General features: G+C 38.4%; 1 protein-coding gene across 1 annotated transcript; it reads left to right on the plus strand.

Annotated features, from left to right (window-relative positions):
- Positions 1-16,688: 16,688 nt before the first annotated feature.
- Positions 16,689-17,577, plus strand: LOC118484209 (receptor-like protein kinase FERONIA). Its single transcript, XM_035980207.1, has 2 exons — positions 16,689-16,757; positions 16,828-17,577. The coding sequence occupies exons 1-2, from the start codon at positions 16,689-16,691 to the stop codon at positions 17,575-17,577; spliced, it is 819 nt and encodes a 272-aa protein (XP_035836100.1).
- The last annotated feature ends 2,209 nt before the right edge of the window (positions 17,578-19,786 follow it).

Below are 19,786 nucleotides of genomic sequence, written 5' to 3' on the forward strand. Positions count from 1 at the left end.
ACATGTGCATTCTAACACGTTATGCACATGTGCATACCAATCAAGCATAGATATGAACCAAAACTATAAGTATAAACATAAGTTATCACATTATGCACATGTGCATTCCAAATCAAACACAAACACATATGCACACTACACGAACAAACAAACACAAACACATATGCACAACATCGGCTGTAATCTACACGAACAAACATTAAAACCTTCAGTCTTTTCAACCAAAATACCCCTGGAACTTTTACCGCAGGACCAAATGAATAACTGATGCGGCCAGCTGTTAACAGCCATACACAAGCCTTTTAAGGCTATATTAAGATCCAGCAACATCATAAATTCAGCACTATGCTTTAGGCTCACACTTTGCAGACGTACAAACAGTAGGTATGTTATCCGGTGCACCATTAACATAATACTCACAACATGCAGCAAACTACCAGCATTAATGATAGATCCTACATGTATGCAGCTGACTAACCCGGAGATCAACAACTCGGGAAGTAAATACGGATCCCAAAAGCACAGACAGTAAACCCAGTAGCCAGTACCTCGGACATACAATAAAGAGTGGATGTAATATAACTATGCACATGTGCATACATACAACAACATTATGCACATGTGCATTCCAAAACAAACACAAACATATAATCGCAACAATATTATGCACATGTGCATTCTAAAACAAACAGAAACACATAATCGTATTTACATGCGGATGTAATATATGTATGCACATGTGCATACATACAACAATATTATGCACATGTGCACTCCAAATCAAAACACAAACACTAACTACACGATGAACCGACCTGCATAAAAAATGTAGAGAAGACGAAAAGAGATTACCTGAATTCTCGCTGGAACACCGATTCAAGTCTCTGACTTCAAGAGCACCTTCAAGTGTCCCATTCTGTATCTAGATCGGTCGATTCAAGTCAATGACGTTGCGGTTGTTCAAGATAACATTCAAGTGTCACATTCTGTATATAGATTGGTCGACGAGAGACACTGGTACCCTCGCCGGAACCCTAGACACACAGTAGTCATGGTCACCACCACCAGACCATCACCACCGCCGACTTATGCCCCGCCGTGGAACCCGTGAACGCCGACTGCCGCTCCACCGTTAAATCCGTGAACGGTCGATGAGATACGAACGGACCCGTGAAATTTGTGGGATCGACCGTTGTTTACTGCCGTGAGAACCACCGTACACTCTTGTGCGCCGCCTGTATGCCGCCGTGAACAGCCGTGATCCCTCAATGTGTCGCTGCTGATGATGCAGATTCTGGTTTGGGAATGAATGAATTGAACTTGAGAAACCCTAAAACAGGGGACGTGTCTTATGTTAAAGTTCAATATAATTACAATATATGCCACCGTGTGTTTTTTTTTTTTGTTATAATTCAATATATTTACAATTTTGCCATGTGTTCACATTGGTTCTCGCGGTTCTCGCAATAAAGGCGGTTCTCGCATGAACCTTACCCTATATATATATATATATATATATATATGGTAGGGATATGGTAAAAAGTGTTTAAAATGTGAGAAGGGTAAGAAGTGTTTTAAACCATTGGATATTTGATCTAATGGTTGAGATCAATAGGGTATAAAAATGTAAATTGTGTTTTAATTAGAAGGGTCTTATGTAAAATTGAAGGGCAATAGTGTCTTTTTAAATGTTTCAAATATGGTAACCGTATCCTACACAACCAAAACCCCCATTATTCTCCTAAAAATCAGCAACTTTCCCCAATAAAAATGGTAACCGTATCCTACACTATATGAAGATATAACACTATGAACCCTTGATAAAACACTATATGAAGATATAACACTATGAACCAGAAAAATCAAGATGTCTGTACAGAATATAACACTATTGATTGTAGATAAAACACTATAAACCAGAAAATTAAGATGTCTGTACAGAATATAACACTATTGGTTGGGAATAAAACACTATGAACCAGAAAATTAAGATGTCTGTACAGAATAAAACACTATCGATTGGGGATAAAACACTATACATCTGTAAATGCTATAAAACACCAAAATCGAAGAAGGGCGCAGAAAGTAAACAACTGTATTGTATCTAGGGAAGGTATCTGGCGATTTCATGTGTTTATAATGGATGAAGAATGATGCGTAGATGATAATTTTGTTGGATCTTGCAAAAAAAATTCAAAATTCGAATCAATCCCTATAAAAACTCATTGCCAGTTTTTTTTTTCTTTTTTTTTTTTTGGCAGTTATCTTGGAAATCAATTAAATGTTAAGAATGTCAAATTACTAATATACCCTTTTGAATTAATTAGGATAAAAGACACTTGTCATTCTCAATTTATTTCTCACACTTCTTACAAAAGTTCCACTTTGTACAGGATCTCATATATATTGTTGAGTAAATTACAAGTTTTGTCCTTTATGTTTACATCAAATTTCAGGCGTTGTCCTTTTGGCCAAAACTTTACAGGCGCTGTCCTTTACCTTTCAAAATCTTACACGTTTTGTCCTTTAGACCAAACTTGGTTAGAAAACTCAGTTAAAAAATGTCATGTGCAGTGCACATGAGGGTAAAATGGTCATTCCCTCTAAACCCCATTTAAATAAAAAGAATTTCATTAAAACAATCCCTTTCATCGTCACTTTCATTCTCGGTATCCACATGAACACCTGATCTTCACTATCAACCTTAAAAATTCAATAACAAGAAATATAAAACTCAATCGCAAGGTGTTTGACAAAATACTTCAAAGACATAAATCACACAAACTACTATAAAAACCCAGTTTCTAACTTTTCTGCAACCATGACCCCCCCCCCCCCCATTTTCGTAAAATCAAGATTCATTGATCATCTGATCTTCACTATTAACCCAAAGACAAAAATCAAGTTCAATAACAACAAAAATATAACACGAACACAAGGTGTTCGACAAAATGCCTCAAAGACAAAAATCACAAAAACTATTTAAAAAACCTCACTTTCTTCAACCATGAGACCCCATTTATGTAAATTCAAGATTCATTAACAATCTGTAAATGTCATATTATAGAAATCAACACAGAATTACCTCAATTTCAAAACTAGGGGTTTGAGCGATCCGGTATTTATCGATTCTTTGGTGGTTTGGTTGAAAGATTTGGGAATCGCGTCCTTCATCTTCCCAACCTTCGTTTGAAAATCGAACATCAGATTTTGGCCGCCTCGATCTCACCGTTGTCGGAAACCGTATTCACCGACACACCTCCACCGCCTCCGGAATACTCAGCCGATCGTCTCTGATAGAAAGTGTAAGGAGGGAAATGACCATTTTACCCCATGTGCACTGCACATGAAATTTTTTAACTGAGTTTTCTAACCAGGTTTGGTCTAAAGGACAAAACGTGTAAGATATTGAAAGGTAAAGGACAGCGCCTGTAAAGTTTTGGCCAAAAGGACAGCGTCTGAAATTTGATGTAAACATAAAGGACAAAACTTGTAATTTACTCTATATTGTTTAATGTTTAAATTTTTTAGGTTGTTACAAAGTTTAAATAATCTAACCCACAAAGAGATGTACCAAGAAAAGACAAACACATAGATATTATTAATATATACAATAATAAATAATATATATATGGCCCATAATAATTACAATGCAATGTATAAAAATGCTATAAAAGGTTTGATGGGTTCATGATCAAACATGGTATTCAAAGGAATAGTTATGATAGTTGTGTCTTCAAGTGTAATAGCTTATTAATCAATTTGGTACGATACGACGGCAAATACAACACACTAACACAAACATCATAAAGCGCATAATCACGTGTTGTTTTATATTGAAAAAAAATAAACCATTGCAATACCATCAAATTATATATTTATAAGTTGTGTAATTTTTAAACTTTGTAACCCGCCAAAAATTTAAAACATTAAACAATAAATTAGATTTATATATACATATATATAGGGAGCCGCTAAAATGAAAACCACCGCCAGTTGTTTTACGTAAAACGTAAAACGTTTTACGTAAAACGTAAAACTTAAAAATATTTACGTAAAACGTAAAACGTTTTACGTAAAACGTAAAAAGTTTTTCGTAAAACGTAAAAAGTTTTACACAAAACTTAAAAAACCGGCGCGTTAAAAGTGAAAACGTAAAAAATGTTAACGTAAAAAACCGGCGTTAAAAAAAACGGCGCGTAAAAAACGGCGTTAAAAAATCGGTGTGACAACCCGAACTTTAAAGGCAAGTAACGTTCCATCTTTCGATCCTTACTCTTCGATGTCTTCGATAATACGTTAAAACTCCGTTAGATGGATCGGTACACTAACTTAATAGCTAAAACGATAGTCCGAATAACAAGCCCAACTGTTGTCTGGCTAATGTAATCGGCCCAACTTCAACGTAATCGGCCCAACATCATTGTTAAATTGTTAAGCAAACCCAACACCTTTATTGATTAAGTAAACCAGCCCCAACACTTATAATTTGATTAACCGGCCCTTGTTTATTAGCTAATCCAATCCAATCCCCTTATAATTCGATTAAATGGCCCAACACCCCATACGTATTATGTTCCAATTAGGATTTGATCTAGTTTAAATCTGAAACAAACTCTACGTATCCACATCTCTGGTTCCTGGATCGTGCGAGTTCTGTGGAGACCCCTCCCCCTTTTCTTCGAAATCGGTGGTGCTGCATACTCCTTAATTAATCGAAATCGGTCAGTAAGATAAAATTGATATACTAAATTGTTGTGATCCTTGTTATTGCATAGGTTCTTTCGTGTTTATTGTTCTTGATGCGCATACCTCATTAATTAATGATATGATATAACTCTTGATGTGTGTCCTCATTGCTATTGATGTTCCTATGATATGATAATTATAAAACTAACATGTGCAGACCTCACTAGCCGACAAAACAGTTGCTAGGGTACATGCGATTGGACCGAATATAATTGATTTGATCATCAATAATTTAATACATCTAAATCTACTAACTTCAATTCGGTCCAATTATTTTTCAAGGATGTTTGTGTGCATATAACAATGGTCGGCCATTATAGTTGTTTGAGAATAATGAAGATATGACATATCAGTAGAGTTGGAGGTCCAATAGGGTTGAAATTACATGATGGGTAAAGGTTGGATAGTCTTGTTTATTAAATGGCGGCTCATGTGCAACCAGATTATAACCATGTGATCATTTAATGAAGTTGCTGTGAAAGTATGATATGTTTGAATAATAAATTGCATGATTTGTTAATTGATTATATAACATAATTTAATGTTAAACCAAACAAGTTGATTGGACCTCACAAACCCAATATGTGCAAACATGATTGGACCAATGAATATGATGGATCCTTGGGATAGGGCCTTTAGAATAATCATATTTTCATTTAATTACATGTGATCGGATTATGTTAATGTTGAATGAGTAAAAGATGCTTTTGATTGTTCATGATTGGGGCCGAGGGTTTATTAGGGGCCGGCATTTAACTAGGTTGTACCAGTTTTGGCAAAACGGGATGGGTTAAGGAGTACTAGTGGGCTCGATGGGCTGTTTAGTTAGGCCGGAACCAGGTAGGCCACACATCTCATGATTACGGGCACTGGTAGATGGAATGGGATTGGGCCGAGAACTAGGAACAGGGTGTCACTTGGGTCAAATGGGTATGAGTCGAGAGATCCCTTATGTTTTGATAATGTCATATGTATACGGTGGTATAGTTAAGTGGCCGCATTAAACTTTACAAAACGAAATAGGCGGATTATATGAACATAAGTGCTTGAATGTATGTGTAGTTGTTGGGCCGTACACGGCATGCTTGATTCGAATGGACTGGCGGATCAGGCCATGTTGCATACTCTCAATAGGGCCTAATAATAACTGAGTCGCACTTTTATGTGAATAACAAAATAACTGTTAAGTGTATTGTGAAACATGAACGTGTAATGTGAGCGTCACAGGAGACCCAAATACTTGTTATATGTTGTTATGGATTATTGTGTTGCATGATCTCTTACTACGACTGCATAATGATTTGTGATTTATGTGAACTCTATTTGTGCAATGTGAATGTCGAATGTGGGATTTACGTGCATGAAAACTGACTGTCTCTATTAAACACGATAGGATTTGATTGGTCAACTGGTTAACGAACGTTTAATCTAACCGAGCAAACCAAGGTGAGTTCATTGCATTTCTCTAAGCATGCGTCCCGGTGGTTTGGGACAACTGGTAAACATTTGGAAGGGAAACATTGGGTAAATAACTTAATCGGTTTTGGTTATTGCCTGGAGGGCAATGGGGGTGATTAGTTGATAGCGCTATTAGGTGGGAAACCTCACACCGGGCCGTAAGGACGGGCGTGAACTAATTATCTGGGTATGGCTATGGTTGTTAGAGGCACACTCCTCGGATACATATGGGCACTCTCCCTAGGGTATCTAACGAAGGCAACATAGCAATCAGTCGTAAGGGGTACCCACTCCCCGGATACACTTGGGCACACTCCCTAGGGTATCTAACATGAGCAACATCGTGTCACAACGTTGAATCGCATTAACATATATATGGTAACATAACTTGTTAACAAAACCTTGAACTCACCAGCGTAGTCTGACACACTTGTTTACATGCTTGTAGGTAATTACTGAAGGAACTTGGGAACTTGCCGTCTGATGCTGCTGGAGTGGTTATGGTCATGATGAACATTTATACATTTATACTTTTATGCTTCCGCTCTATACTTTGGTTTTGGTTTAACTTTCAAATGGGTATTTTGTTACATTATGACTTGTGTTTGATATGATTGGTGGCTCTTTGTTGGATCGTTGCACCTCCAATAGGGACACGCCCTAGGTGGTTGTTTGGGGGTGTGACAGTTTGGTATCAGAGCCACTGGTTATAGAGAACTCGGTTTTAAAAATGTTTTCATAAAACCAGACTATAACCGAATTGATCCAAACGATGACCATGACACTCAGCTTCAGACTGCAAGGTTCGTTCCTCCTTAGCTTATGCTTTATATGCCTAGTAAACGTAACTACATATATAGCATGCACGAAACGACATGGTAGGTATCATGACACATTGTTAGTGCAACATAACCCTTGTATCTAGTAAATTTTAATCTTGTTGGTAGTACTTATATTGCATTGATTGGAGTGGGAGAAACTTCAAACATAAGTTAAGAAGCATCGAGAGGAGCATGCAAACCGCCTTATTATCATGGGTGCACACATAATAATAACGCGTGGTGCATGCAAATCCCAATGAGGCTTAACGAGTGTGAGAGGGGTTCTTCCCTGTTTGTGTATGAACATGGTAGCTAATTGTTCTTAACATGATAAACCTGAACACTTTCCTCGTTTTCGACCCCTAAATTAGTTCATTTCCCATATATAGAAACATGAGTGGACGAGGAAACGGACGTAGCAACTATTGATTGAAACCTTGTGTGCTTACTCTTTCTGTCATTTTTCCTTTCTGCCTTAATACCCTCTTTTTGAAACGTTGCGAGTGTGCATTCTCTCGTTTAACTTGCGTTACGTCGTCAACTCGACAGGCATGTCTACATCGTCCGCATCTTCCGACCAATCCCGGGCGCCAGGGAAGGCACCCGCTGATCCTCACTCACCCCCGCGTCAGATGGAGACGCGTGCTGCTTATAGGAAGAGACTCGCACAGGGCGGGGAGTCGTCCTCCCGACCTACGCATGCCCTACCAGTTAACTCCCTCAGCGCTCAGGCCGAGGCGGCTGTGAGTAAGGCCCTCCGAGATTATAACCAGATTCTAATAGAACAAAACCAAGTCTTAATGGAGCAGAATCAGAAATTACTAAGAAAGGTTGATGCCCAAGGAGGGCGACTGGAGGCTCAAGAGAAGCAGATACAGGAACTTGTTAGGAGGACTGATGACTTGAAGGCAGAAGCCCTAAAAGGGCGTGAGGTGCAGGGTCTGATACTGAGAGACGCTCGATTGGATCATGAAAGGCTTAACTCGCAGGCCCATCTGATAGGTATGATAGATTGGAGGGTCCATCACTTGGAGGAAGCTCGCTTCGTACCTGAACCCGAGCCAGCCCCAGTCCCGGCACCTCCCGAACCAGAGGCGGAAGGGTCTGATGAAGAACCCGAAGAGGAGGAAGAAGATCCGGAAGAGGAGGAAGAAGAGCCAGAGGAGGTCTTGGATAATGACGGAGACGATGATGATGGTAGTGACCTCGGGGATGGTGACGTGGATGACTGACTCGTCTTTAAATCGTTTATCTAGTTATTTTTCTTTCTTTTCTTTCAGTTGTTTTCGTAAAAACAATCGTGGTGATTAAAAACTTTTACAAATGTTCAATGTAGTGACTTATATGGTTTGGTTTGAATGGATTTCTTATTTTATCGTTTAAGGGATATTTCTTGTGCTAAGTCGTCACCTTACCTCTTTTTACCCTCGCACCACAATAGTCACACCTTTAACTCTAAAACAGTTACCTTAATTATGGTAAATCTCTCGCTGGCCTTTGAACTATCCGGTGTCTATTGGTTGATGCAATACCTCTATCGGTTGATGCGACACTCTTGTAATCCTTATCGGTTTAAGATCATCGTAATGATACACTCGCGCGACCGCAATATAACAAACCTCCCTGTTGTGCCATGCCGCCATGCATCACTACTGGAAAAATTTCTTTTAGACAACAAATTCGCTGGCCAAATCCTTCAGATGTTTAATGGACCCCTGTTTCGCTCGAATCCTTGTACGAACCTCATTAATTCCCTGTTCCTTTGGTCGGCAACTGATATAACAAAACGCTAACCACCATACCATGATTTCCACTGATCACAAGATTAGCACCCGGGCGTTGTAAAGTATCTATTGATCGAGTTCGTCGGAACTTACTTTAAACCATTGTTGTAGATCAATTTTCGGGACGAAAATTCTTTCAAGTTGGGGATGATGTGACACCCCGCGAAACGCTTAACAAAACCAGCTTCCTCAGTGACTGTTTGCTAAATTTCGGGACGAAATTTCTTTCAAGTTGGGGATGATGTGACAACCCGAACTTTAAAGGCAAGTAACGTTCCATCTTTCGATCCTTACTCTTCGATGTCTTCGATAATACGTTAAAACTCCGTTAGATGGATCGGTACACTAACTTAATAGCTAAACGATAGTCCGAATAACAAGCCCAACTGTTGTCTGGCTAATGTAATCGGCCCAACTTCAACGTAATCGGCCCAACATCATTGTTAAATTGTTAAGCAAACCCAACACCTTTATTGATTAAGTAAACCAGCCCCAACACTTATAATTTGATTAACCGGCCCTTGTTTATTAGCTAATCCAATCCAATCCCCTTATAATTCGATTAAATGGCCCAACACCCCATACGTATTATGTTCCAATTAGGATTTGATCTAGTTTAAATCTGAAACAAACTCTACGTATCCACATCTCTGGTTCCTGGATCGTGCGAGTTCTGTGGAGACCCCTCCCCCTTTTCTTCGAAATCGGTGGTGCTGCATACTCCTTAATTAATCGAAATCGGTCAGTAAGATAAAATTGATATACTAAATTGTTGTGATCCTTGTTATTGCATAGGTTCTTTCGTGTTTATTGTTCTTGATGCGCATACCTCATTAATTAATGATATGATATAACTCTTGATGTGTGTCCTCATTGCTATTGATGTTCCTATGATATGATAATTATAAAACTAACATGTGCAGACCTCACTAGCCGACAAAACAGTTGCTAGGGTACATGCGATTGGACCGAATATAATTGATTTGATCATCAATAATTTAATACATCTAAATCTACTAACTTCAATTCGGTCCAATTATTTTTCAAGGATGTTTGTGTGCATATAACAATGGTCGGCCATTATAGTTGTTTGAGAATAATGAAGATATGACATATCAGTAGAGTTGGAGGTCCAATAGGGTTGAAATTACATGATGGGTAAAGGTTGGATAGTCTTGTTTATTAAATGGCGGCTCATGTGCAACCAGATTATAACCATGTGATCATTTAATGAAGTTGCTGTGAAAGTATGATATGTTTGAATAATAAATTGCATGATTTGTTAATTGATTATATAACATAATTTAATGTTAAACCAAACAAGTTGATTGGACCTCACAAACCCAATATGTGCAAACATGATTGGACCAATGAATATGATGGATCCTTGGGATAGGGCCTTTAGAATAATCATATTTTCATTTAATTACATGTGATCGGATTATGTTAATGTTGAATGAGTAAAAGATGCTTTTGATTGTTCATGATTGGGGCCGAGGGTTTATTAGGGGCCGGCATTTAACTAGGTTGTACCAGTTTTGGCAAAACGGGATGGGTTAAGGAGTACTAGTGGGCTCGATGGGCTGTTTAGTTAGGCCGGAACCAGGTAGGCCACACATCTCATGATTACGGGCACTGGTAGATGGAATGGGATTGGGCCGAGAACTAGGAACAGGGTGTCACTTGGGTCAAATGGGTATGAGTCGAGAGATCCCTTATGTTTTGATAATGTCATATGTATACGGTGGTATAGTTAAGTGGCCGCATTAAACTTTACAAAACGAAATAGGCGGATTATATGAACATAAGTGCTTGAATGTATGTGTAGTTGTTGGGCCGTACACGGCATGCTTGATTCAAATGGACTGGCGGATCAGGCCATGTTGCATACTCTCAATAGGGCCTAATAATAACTGAGTCGCACTTTTATGTGAATAACAAAATAACTGTTAAGTGTATTGTGAAACATGAACGTGTAATGTGAGCGTCACAGGAGACCCAAATACTTGTTATATGTTGTTATGGATTATTGTGTTGCATGATCTCTTACTACGACTGCATAATGATTTGTGATTTATGTGAACTCTATTTGTGCAATGTGAATGTCGAATGTGGGATTTACGTGCATGAAAACTGACTGTCTCTATTAAACACGATAGGATTTGATTGGTCAACTGGTTAACGAACGTTTAATCTAACCGAGCAAACCAAGGTGAGTTCATTGCATTTCTCTAAGCATGCGTCCCGGTGGTTTGGGACAACTGGTAAACATTTGGAAGGGAAACATTGGGTAAATAACTTAATCGGTTTTGGTTATTGCCTGGAGGGCAATGGGGGTGATTAGTTGATAGCGCTATTAGGTGGGAAACCTCACACCGGGCCGTAAGGACGGGCGTGAACTAATTATCTGGGTATGGCTATGGTTGTTAGAGGCACACTCCTCGGATACATATGGGCACTCTCCCTAGGGTATCTAACGAAGGCAACATAGCAATCAGTCGTAAGGGGTACCCACTCCCCGGATACACTTGGGCACACTCCCTAGGGTATCTAACATGAGCAACATCGTGTCACAACGTTGAATCGCATTAACATATATATGGTAACATAACTTGTTAACAAAACCTTGAACTCACCAGCGTAGTCTGACACACTTGTTTACATGCTTGTAGGTAATTACTGAAGGAACTTGGGAACTTGCCGTCTGATGCTGCTGGAGTGGTTATGGTCATGATGAACATTTATACATTTATACTTTTATGCTTCCGCTCTATACTTTGGTTTTGGTTTAACTTTCAAATGGGTATTTTGTTACATTATGACTTGTGTTTGATATGATTGGTGGCTCTTTGTTGGATCGTTGCACCTCCAATAGGGACACGCCCTAGGTGGTTGTTTGGGGGTGTGACAATCGGCGCGTAAAAAACAGCGTTAAAAAATCGGCGCGTAAAAAACGGCGTTAAAAAAACGGCGCGTTAAAAAAACAGTGTTAAAAAAACGGCGTTAAAAACGACGCGTAAAAAACGGCGCGTAAAAAAGGACGCTTGAAAAACGGCGCGTAAAAAACGGCGTGTAAAAAGCGTGTAAAAAATCGGCGCGTTAAAAAACGTGGAAAAACGGCGCGTAAAAAACGCATAAAAAACGACGCGTTAAAAAACTTCGAAAAAACGGCGCGTAAAAAACGTGTAAAAAACGGTGCGTTAAAAATGTGAAAAAATCGGCGTGTTAAAAAACGTGTAAAAAACGGCGCGTTAAAAAAACACCGATTGAGAAAAACGGCGCATTAAAAAAACGGTGCGTTAAAAAACCCGATGTGCAAAAACCGGCGAGTAAAAGTTTTTGTCTTCTTCAAAAAAATTCGAATTTAAAAATGTTTTTAATAAAAATATTCTTTTTAAAAAATCAAAGTAACATAATTAAACAATTTTAAATATACTATATAAGAATTAACTTCCAATTCAGTCGCTGGGTAATTTGGTGAATTAATCAATACTTAATAGAAAAAACAAACCAAGTTAGCAATTTGGATGAAAAGCGTTAAGAAATGCAAACTTCAGGGTTGGATTTGTTATAAATTAGATTTTTGGACTGGACTAGTTAAAATGGACAAACCTCAGGGACGAAAACGGAAATTTACTCTTAATTCAATTTAGGAAAGCATTTTTAGTGAGGCTTGGGCTCAAAAGAAAAAAATTGTGGGCCTGTGGCTGCTCAGTTTTCTTTCGTGGGTAATCAAGGGACCGTGAGTAGCCCAAGATGAAGCCCCATCCAGAGGTGAACATCATCATTCTTTTTTTTTAGAAAATTACATATTTACCCAACCCAAATTTTAAATTTATATATCTCCGTGTTTTAGGAAAATGACAATACTACCCTTCCAAACATTAAAAAAAACAACCATGATTTTATGATTTCTTAAGAATCAGTTAGATAGCTACTTTGATTCCCCTCCCTCGTGATCGTGATGAATCGATGGTTAGACCATGTGTAGTGGGGCATTATTAAGAAATTAAAAGGTATCCCTTTCTATTGAGTTTTTATTTTTGAATACAAGAACAGAGAGTATGACTCTGTTTATATAGAATACATAGGACAAAGGAAAAAAAAAGGAATCAACTATTATGGCTAAAATTAGGGAGAGGAAAACATGGACTAAAATTGGGGAGAATATTATGGAGAGAATGTCTCCATATAATTTCAAAAGCCAATACTCCCCCTCAAGCTGGAGCGTGAAGGTTGACAACGCCCAGCTTGTCGAGTAGAAAGCGAAGTTGTGAAGCTCCAAGTCCCTTCGTAAGAAGGTCATCAAGTTGAAGTTTCGAGTCGATGGGCATAGGAGAAATTTCTTTGGATTCTACACGTTCTCGCACAAAATAGCAGTCCATCTCAACATGTTTAGTGCGTTCATGGAAGACCGGGTTGTTGGCAATGTGGCGAGCAGCTTGGTTGTCGCAGAAAAGGGTAGTAGGCCCAAGTTGAGGAAGACCCAGTTCCTTCAAAAGCCATCGTAGCCAAATGATCTCGCTAACAGTGGTAGCCATGGCGCGATATTCAGCTTCAGCCGAAGAGCGTGAGACAACCGACTGCTTCTTGGTTTTCCACGAAACTGGAGCACCTCCGAGCAGTAGCATATATCCAGTTCGAGAACGTCTAGTGAGAGGACAACCGAGCCAATCCGAATCAGAGTATGCAACCAGATTAGTTCCACCTTCTTTTGGTAGGAGTATGCCTTGGCCTGGGGTCGCTTTGAGATATCGAAGGATCCTAAACACAGCATCCAGGTGGTTCTGACGAGGGTCCGATACAAACTGGCTAAGGGTGTTAACCGAGTAGGCTATATCTGGACGAGTGGCCTGTAGGTATAATAATCGGCCAATGAGTCGCCGATAGTTACTAGCATCAACCTTAGATTCTTTGTCGTCCATAGTAAGCTTTAGATTTTGTTCAATTGGAAAGAAAGACGGCCGACATCCTCCCATACCACTATCTTCCAAGATGTCAAGAGTATACTTTCGTTGGCTCAAAACAAGACCACGAGAGGTTTTTGCCACTTCGATGCCAAGGAAATACTTCAGTTCACCTAGGTCTTTGATGCTAAACTTTTCATGCAAACATTGCTTGATTTCTTGTATCTTCTTGGAATTATTACCAACCATGATAATGTCATCAACGTAGATGAGTATAGCAATGAATCTTTCAGTGTTTTTGTAGAGGAAGAGAGAATGATCCGATTTGGATGAACAAAACCCGAGGCCAAGAAGAACCGTGGTAAATTTTTGATACCAATTTCTTGACGCTTGTTTGAGACCATAAAGAGATTTTCGTAAACGACATACCCGGTCCTCATTCTCTTTAGAAAAACCTTGCGGTATTTTCATGTACACCTCTTCTTCTAGATCGCCATGCAGAAAGGCATTGTTGACATCAAGCTGGTGAATGAGCCAATTGTTTTTAGTGGCCACGGATAGTAATGTTCGAACAGTCACCAACTTTGCTACCGGAGCGAACGTGTCATGGAAATCTTCTCCTTCAATTTGAGTAAACCCCTTTGCTACGAGGCAGGCTTTGTATCTTTCGACATCCCCATTTGGTTTATACTTGATCTTGTAGACCCATTTAGAATCAATAGCACGTTTTCCTTCCGGTAAGGATTCAAGAGTCCACGTGTTGTTTTGCTCAAGGGCTTGAATCTCTTTCTTCATGGCTTCAATCCATCTTGGATCTTTCATAGCTTGCTTAAAATGTTTCGGCTCATCAGCAGTAGTGATGGCCGCCAAAAAAATTTTGTGAGCATTAGAAAAATTTTCATAAGAAAGATAATTGGCTATAGGGTGTACCGTGGAGGCGTCTTGAGTTGTTGCGGTATGTGTATGGTCGACCGAAGGGGGAAGATTCACAACGAAATCGTGAAGCCGTTTGGGTTGAGTTCGATCCCTCTTTGGTCGTGAGGTTTCAACGTTGGTATGTGATTCATGGTCTTGATAGGTATTTGAATGATTCTTCTCTTACATGGGTGAAACGACTTAATATATGTATTGATGTTGCAAGGGCGTTAGATTTCCTACACGGAGGAGGTGGAAAACAAGCAAAGGTTATACACAGAGACATCAAATCTGATAACATATTACTAAACCATGATTGGAAAGCAAAACTTGCTGATTTTGGGCTTTCTTTAATAAGTCCATTAACTCATGAAACAGACTATGTCATCGATCATGCATGTGGCACACTAGGATACTTGGACCCGGGTTACAGAAAATCAAGATTCTTAACTATAGAATCTGATATTTATTCATTTGGTGTGGTATTATTTGAGATGTTGTGCGGGAGATCAACGTTTATAACCCACAAGCATGAGGGTCACTATCTATCAGATTTCATTAGAAACAAATTTGATAAAGGAAAGCAAGATGAGGTAGTGATTTGATAAAGGAAAGCAAGATGAGGTAGTGTTCCAGCAAATAAGGGAACAGATGGAGCCAAAATCATTAACTACATTCCAAAAGATTGCCTACCGGTGCCTACATCATGAAAGAGAAGAACGACCGACAACAAAAGAAGTTTTAATGCAACTTAAGAAAGCATTGGCATTACAAGTAAGTTATCTCAGTTATAGGGGTGAGCAAAATACCGAAATAACCGAACCGTAACGGAAATAACCGAGAAAACCAAAGCAAAACAAAAATCGACGTTTCGGTTTTCGAATTTTTAATAACCGAAAGGTTCAGTTTTCGGATAACTATTCTCAAAAACTAGAAAAATGGAACCGATAAGTTACAATAGTAGGCCTAGTCCATATATTTTTATCTTTAAGTTTAAGTGTGTAACCCATGCTAGTAGAAATTATTAATTTATTTTTGAATGTTAAGTATTTAATATAAAAATTAAATGATATTCAAAGTATTATAAAATAAAATGTCTTAATAAAAACTTTGAAGAAACATAAAAATAGATTAGAAGGTTAGGTTTATGTGAATAATATTAATTAAATATGTTAAATATAATAACTTAAATGTAAACATATAAGAAAGATTCTTAAATTTTAAATTATACTTTTTATTTTTTGAATCTTACATAATTTGTTTCAAAAACTGAAATAACCGAAAAAATGAACTGAACTGGTGAAGAAAACCGAAACCGAACGGTTTAAGAAACAGAAAAACCGACATCTCGGTTTTGGTTTTGCCCAAAAACCGAACCAAACCGAAGCGTGCACACCCCTGCAGTGCTCAATTATATGAAACAGGTTCCTTTAAATACATTAGTGTAAACCATAATTTTAACTCTTGTTTATTATAAAAGCTTATCAATGGTAAATTCTAATACTATTAATCTTTTAACGACAAAAACAACACACATTAAAATTTGTATTTGTCTGGATATTTTAGTTCATTGTTTTTGCATTTTATATATGTTTTAGTTTTTTATATCATTATGGTAAAATACTTGAATATTATGTCATATTTATGTACTTATAAAACAGCTGATGACCTAATAAATATGGTATGAAGATGCATATATACCAGATGTATTAAATTTACCGAGTTTCATATATTATGTGAACCTTTTACATCGTAAGTACCACAAAATTCATTCATAATTATTTAGTTAATTAAGGTTACTAAATTAAAAGAAATAGAAAGTCATGGATGGAGGCTGCTAGATCGTATATATATTTATGTATGTGTTGTTGCTCTTACATCTTATAAGATCTTACCTTCTCATTCATTTGTAACCTGTTGTTTTTACACTAATTTATACTTGATAACAGAACATGACATCAACAATGACCATGTTCGCTTCCTTACGAATCCCACTTGAAGATGTATAGTAAAGGCCACCAACAACTTTCAGGATGATTACATTATCCAACACGATGGAATTAGTACCACATATAAAGGACGGCTCTTGTGGTCTGGAAAGAGGTGAAGATTGCTGCACGGAGGTTTGATTGTAAGCACGCGGAAGGAGACCTCAAGTTCTTAAATGAAATTTCAGTGCTTTCTGATTTCAAGCATACAAATCTGGTCTCTATCATTGGGTTCTCTGATGAGAAAGATGAGAAGATCATCATAACCACGTATGACGCCACCGGAAGTCTCAGGCAATATATAAATAGCCCGAATCTTACATGGAAGCAAAGATTGAGGATATGTGTAGATCTGGCTCATGCATTGAGTTACCTTCATTATGACGAGGGATGTGATTATGGTATTATACATTGTAACATAACCAGCGACACAATTCTATTGGATGAGAATTGGGAAGCCAAGCTATCGGGTTTTGAAATTTCCATCAAACAGTCCGTAAACTATAAAGATCAGGTGTGCCCTTGTGAACACACTGACACAATGGGGTGTGTGGACCCAGCAATTGAAAAGATGGGAGGTGTGACCCACAAGTCGGACATCTACTCATTCGGTCTTGTTTTATTTGAAACATTGTGCGGGAGGAAAGCATTAATTCAGAACGAGGCTGATATGTCTCTAGCTCAGTTAGCCAAGTATCATTATGAAAAGGGAACATTGCCTGATATAATCCATCCTCATCTATTAAATCAAATATTGTCTCTGCAATCATTCCTTATATACTCACATGTAGCATATTCTTGCTTAAGTGATGATCGAGCACACCGCCCAGATATGCACCATATTGTGGCTAAACTTGAGAAAGCATTGGAACTTCAGTTGCGTCGTGAAAATATTGTAAGACCCTTTTTCTATTTTATTATCTATTTTTTGGCATTCATTGTTCTTGGATGGTAATTTTCCTTTGTTTCCGTATCTTTACTTCCTATTCTATTTGAATGTAAGTCAAAATAGGATGGTAAAAGAATCCAAATTGAACGATAAAACCAAAACATCTAGGATGGGTACCATAGTTTTATTTTTTGCGGGTTTGGACATGTATGGTATTAGGTGATACCGTCCAATTACGTCATAGAATATGATATATGAATTTAGAAATATAGTAAATAATATCTTTAAGTTACAAACTGAAAATTACAAAAGAAATATAAATTTTGTTAGAAGTTTGTGTTGGTGCACTTGTGTCTGTACTTTGTCTGTATTCGGTCACGATGTAAAACGATGTCCTTGTTAGTCTTGTAAGTTGACCAAGTCAACCATCCTCCTGGTTTGACTTGGTCAAACAGTTAGCATATGATTGTAAATGGTCTGTGTCGAAGGTTGGATCATCGAAGGATCATGTCTATCCTTCGATGAGCTCGAAAGATATCCCACGAAGGATACTGTTGGACCTCGAAGGATATGCCATCCTTCGAGGTATATGCGAATCCTTGGATGGCAGATTGATCGAAAGATGATGTTTCGATCAGTTATCATGATCCTTCGACCAGACCATCTGTGCTGGGTATATATATACCCATGCAGTGTGTTCAAGTTAGATAGAGACAGAGATAGATGCACATAGACAGAAAGATACACTCGAGAGAAAGAGAGCATTCTGTCAAGAACACACACACACACACTTTGAGAGTTTGCAAAAACTGATTTGTAAACATAGAGCTTGTAACCGGAACCTTTCATTCGCATTAATACAAGTGGTGTTAATCGGTGAACCTTTGTGTGTATTGTGTTTGTGCTTGTTTCATCCCGGTTTGCTCACTAGCTTGGATTCCGCACTTGCTAGTGGGTTAGTATAACAAGGTTAAGGTTAAACCTCATCCTCCGAGAGGGACCTACAAGTGGTATCAGAGCCATGGCTCTTTACCTTGTTTAAAACCGGGTTTGTTCAAGTTCTTGGTGTGTTTGGACACTTGGTTTAGCACCCATTTTTGGTGGTTTTCTTGCATTTTTAAACATAAAAACGTGTTCTAAACTAACCGGGAGTGTTCAAGGTCGGGTTGGGTAACTTAAAAACTTGTTGTTAAGAATTTTTGGTGATTTCCGGCCAAATTCCGGTGTGTTCCGGTGACCGGAGTTTCTGGATAAGATTTTCCGTTTTTGGAATATTTTATTTGAAAAGTCTGGCTTGGTAGAAAAGTACTGTCTGTCCATACCGTTTTGCCGAAAGTTGACTTCACCAACCCATCACCTTTTCACCAACCTGTCATTTCAGTGTCAGTGTGTCAGAAGCGTTCGAAGGATATCATTCGACATCGAAAGATCATCTTTCGATCAAGGAAGCTTCGATAGATATACATCTTTCGACCCATCCTTCGAAGTCAGAGTCTTATCCTTCGATCCAAGAATCTATTCGAAGGATAGTCGTTCGAAAGATAAGGATATTTATTTCGAAAGATAAGGATCTTTCAAATTGTGAATCTTTCGAAATTGTGAATCATTCGAAACCATTGCTCGAAAGTCAACAGTGATCTTTCGAACACTGTTGATCATTCGAACAAGTGTTGATCCTTCGATTGTTATCTGTTTAGTCTTAACAAGTTTGTGTTTTCAGATCCTTCGGACTTGGATCCTTCGGCTGTTGTTATCTTTCGGGATATTGATATAGAATTTATTTTTCTTATCAATCATGAATCCGAGTTGGTGGAATCCGGCTCCAGACAGTGGAAAATATACCAGTACAGGTTCCACTCCCTCATGGTGGGGTACACCGGCTCCCGATAGTGGAAAATACACAAGTACAAGTCTATCTTCTTCATGGGCCGAGTCTCCGGTGTCGACATCTTCTCAAGCCAATCAGTGGGCGTTAGTATCGAATCAAACTCCAAGTATTCAAAGTATTCTCTTAAGCGAAAGCGAAACAGGAAGTTTGAATCGACCTCCAAAGCTGATGCATTTAAACGAGTATCCGGGTTGGGCTGATAGATTCCGTACGTATGTTCTTGGTCAGAGTACAGAGCTGTGGATACGTTTCACCACAGATTTCGATCAAGCTATAGAGGTTGCTGCTTCGTCGACTGCTACTTTTGCCGACCTTCCAGAGGATCAGAAGAAAACATATGATCTGGAAAAGAAAGCATACGCCATTCTCACTCAGGCGTTAAGCAAA

This window comes from Helianthus annuus, chromosome 11, assembly GCF_002127325.2.
Source record: "Helianthus annuus cultivar XRQ/B chromosome 11, HanXRQr2.0-SUNRISE, whole genome shotgun sequence".
Classification (NCBI taxonomy): domain Eukaryota; kingdom Viridiplantae; phylum Streptophyta; class Magnoliopsida; order Asterales; family Asteraceae; genus Helianthus; species Helianthus annuus.

Excerpts from the sequence above, each read along its gene's own strand:
- LOC118484209 (XM_035980207.1), top strand. The coding sequence starts at position 16,689 with ATGGAATTAGTACCACATATAAAGGACGGCTCTTGTGGTCTGGAAAGA. Across the intron at positions 16,758-16,827 it reads GTGAAGATTGCTGCACGGAG|CATACAAATCTGGTCTCTAT; the intron begins GTTTGATTGTAA and ends TCTGATTTCAAG.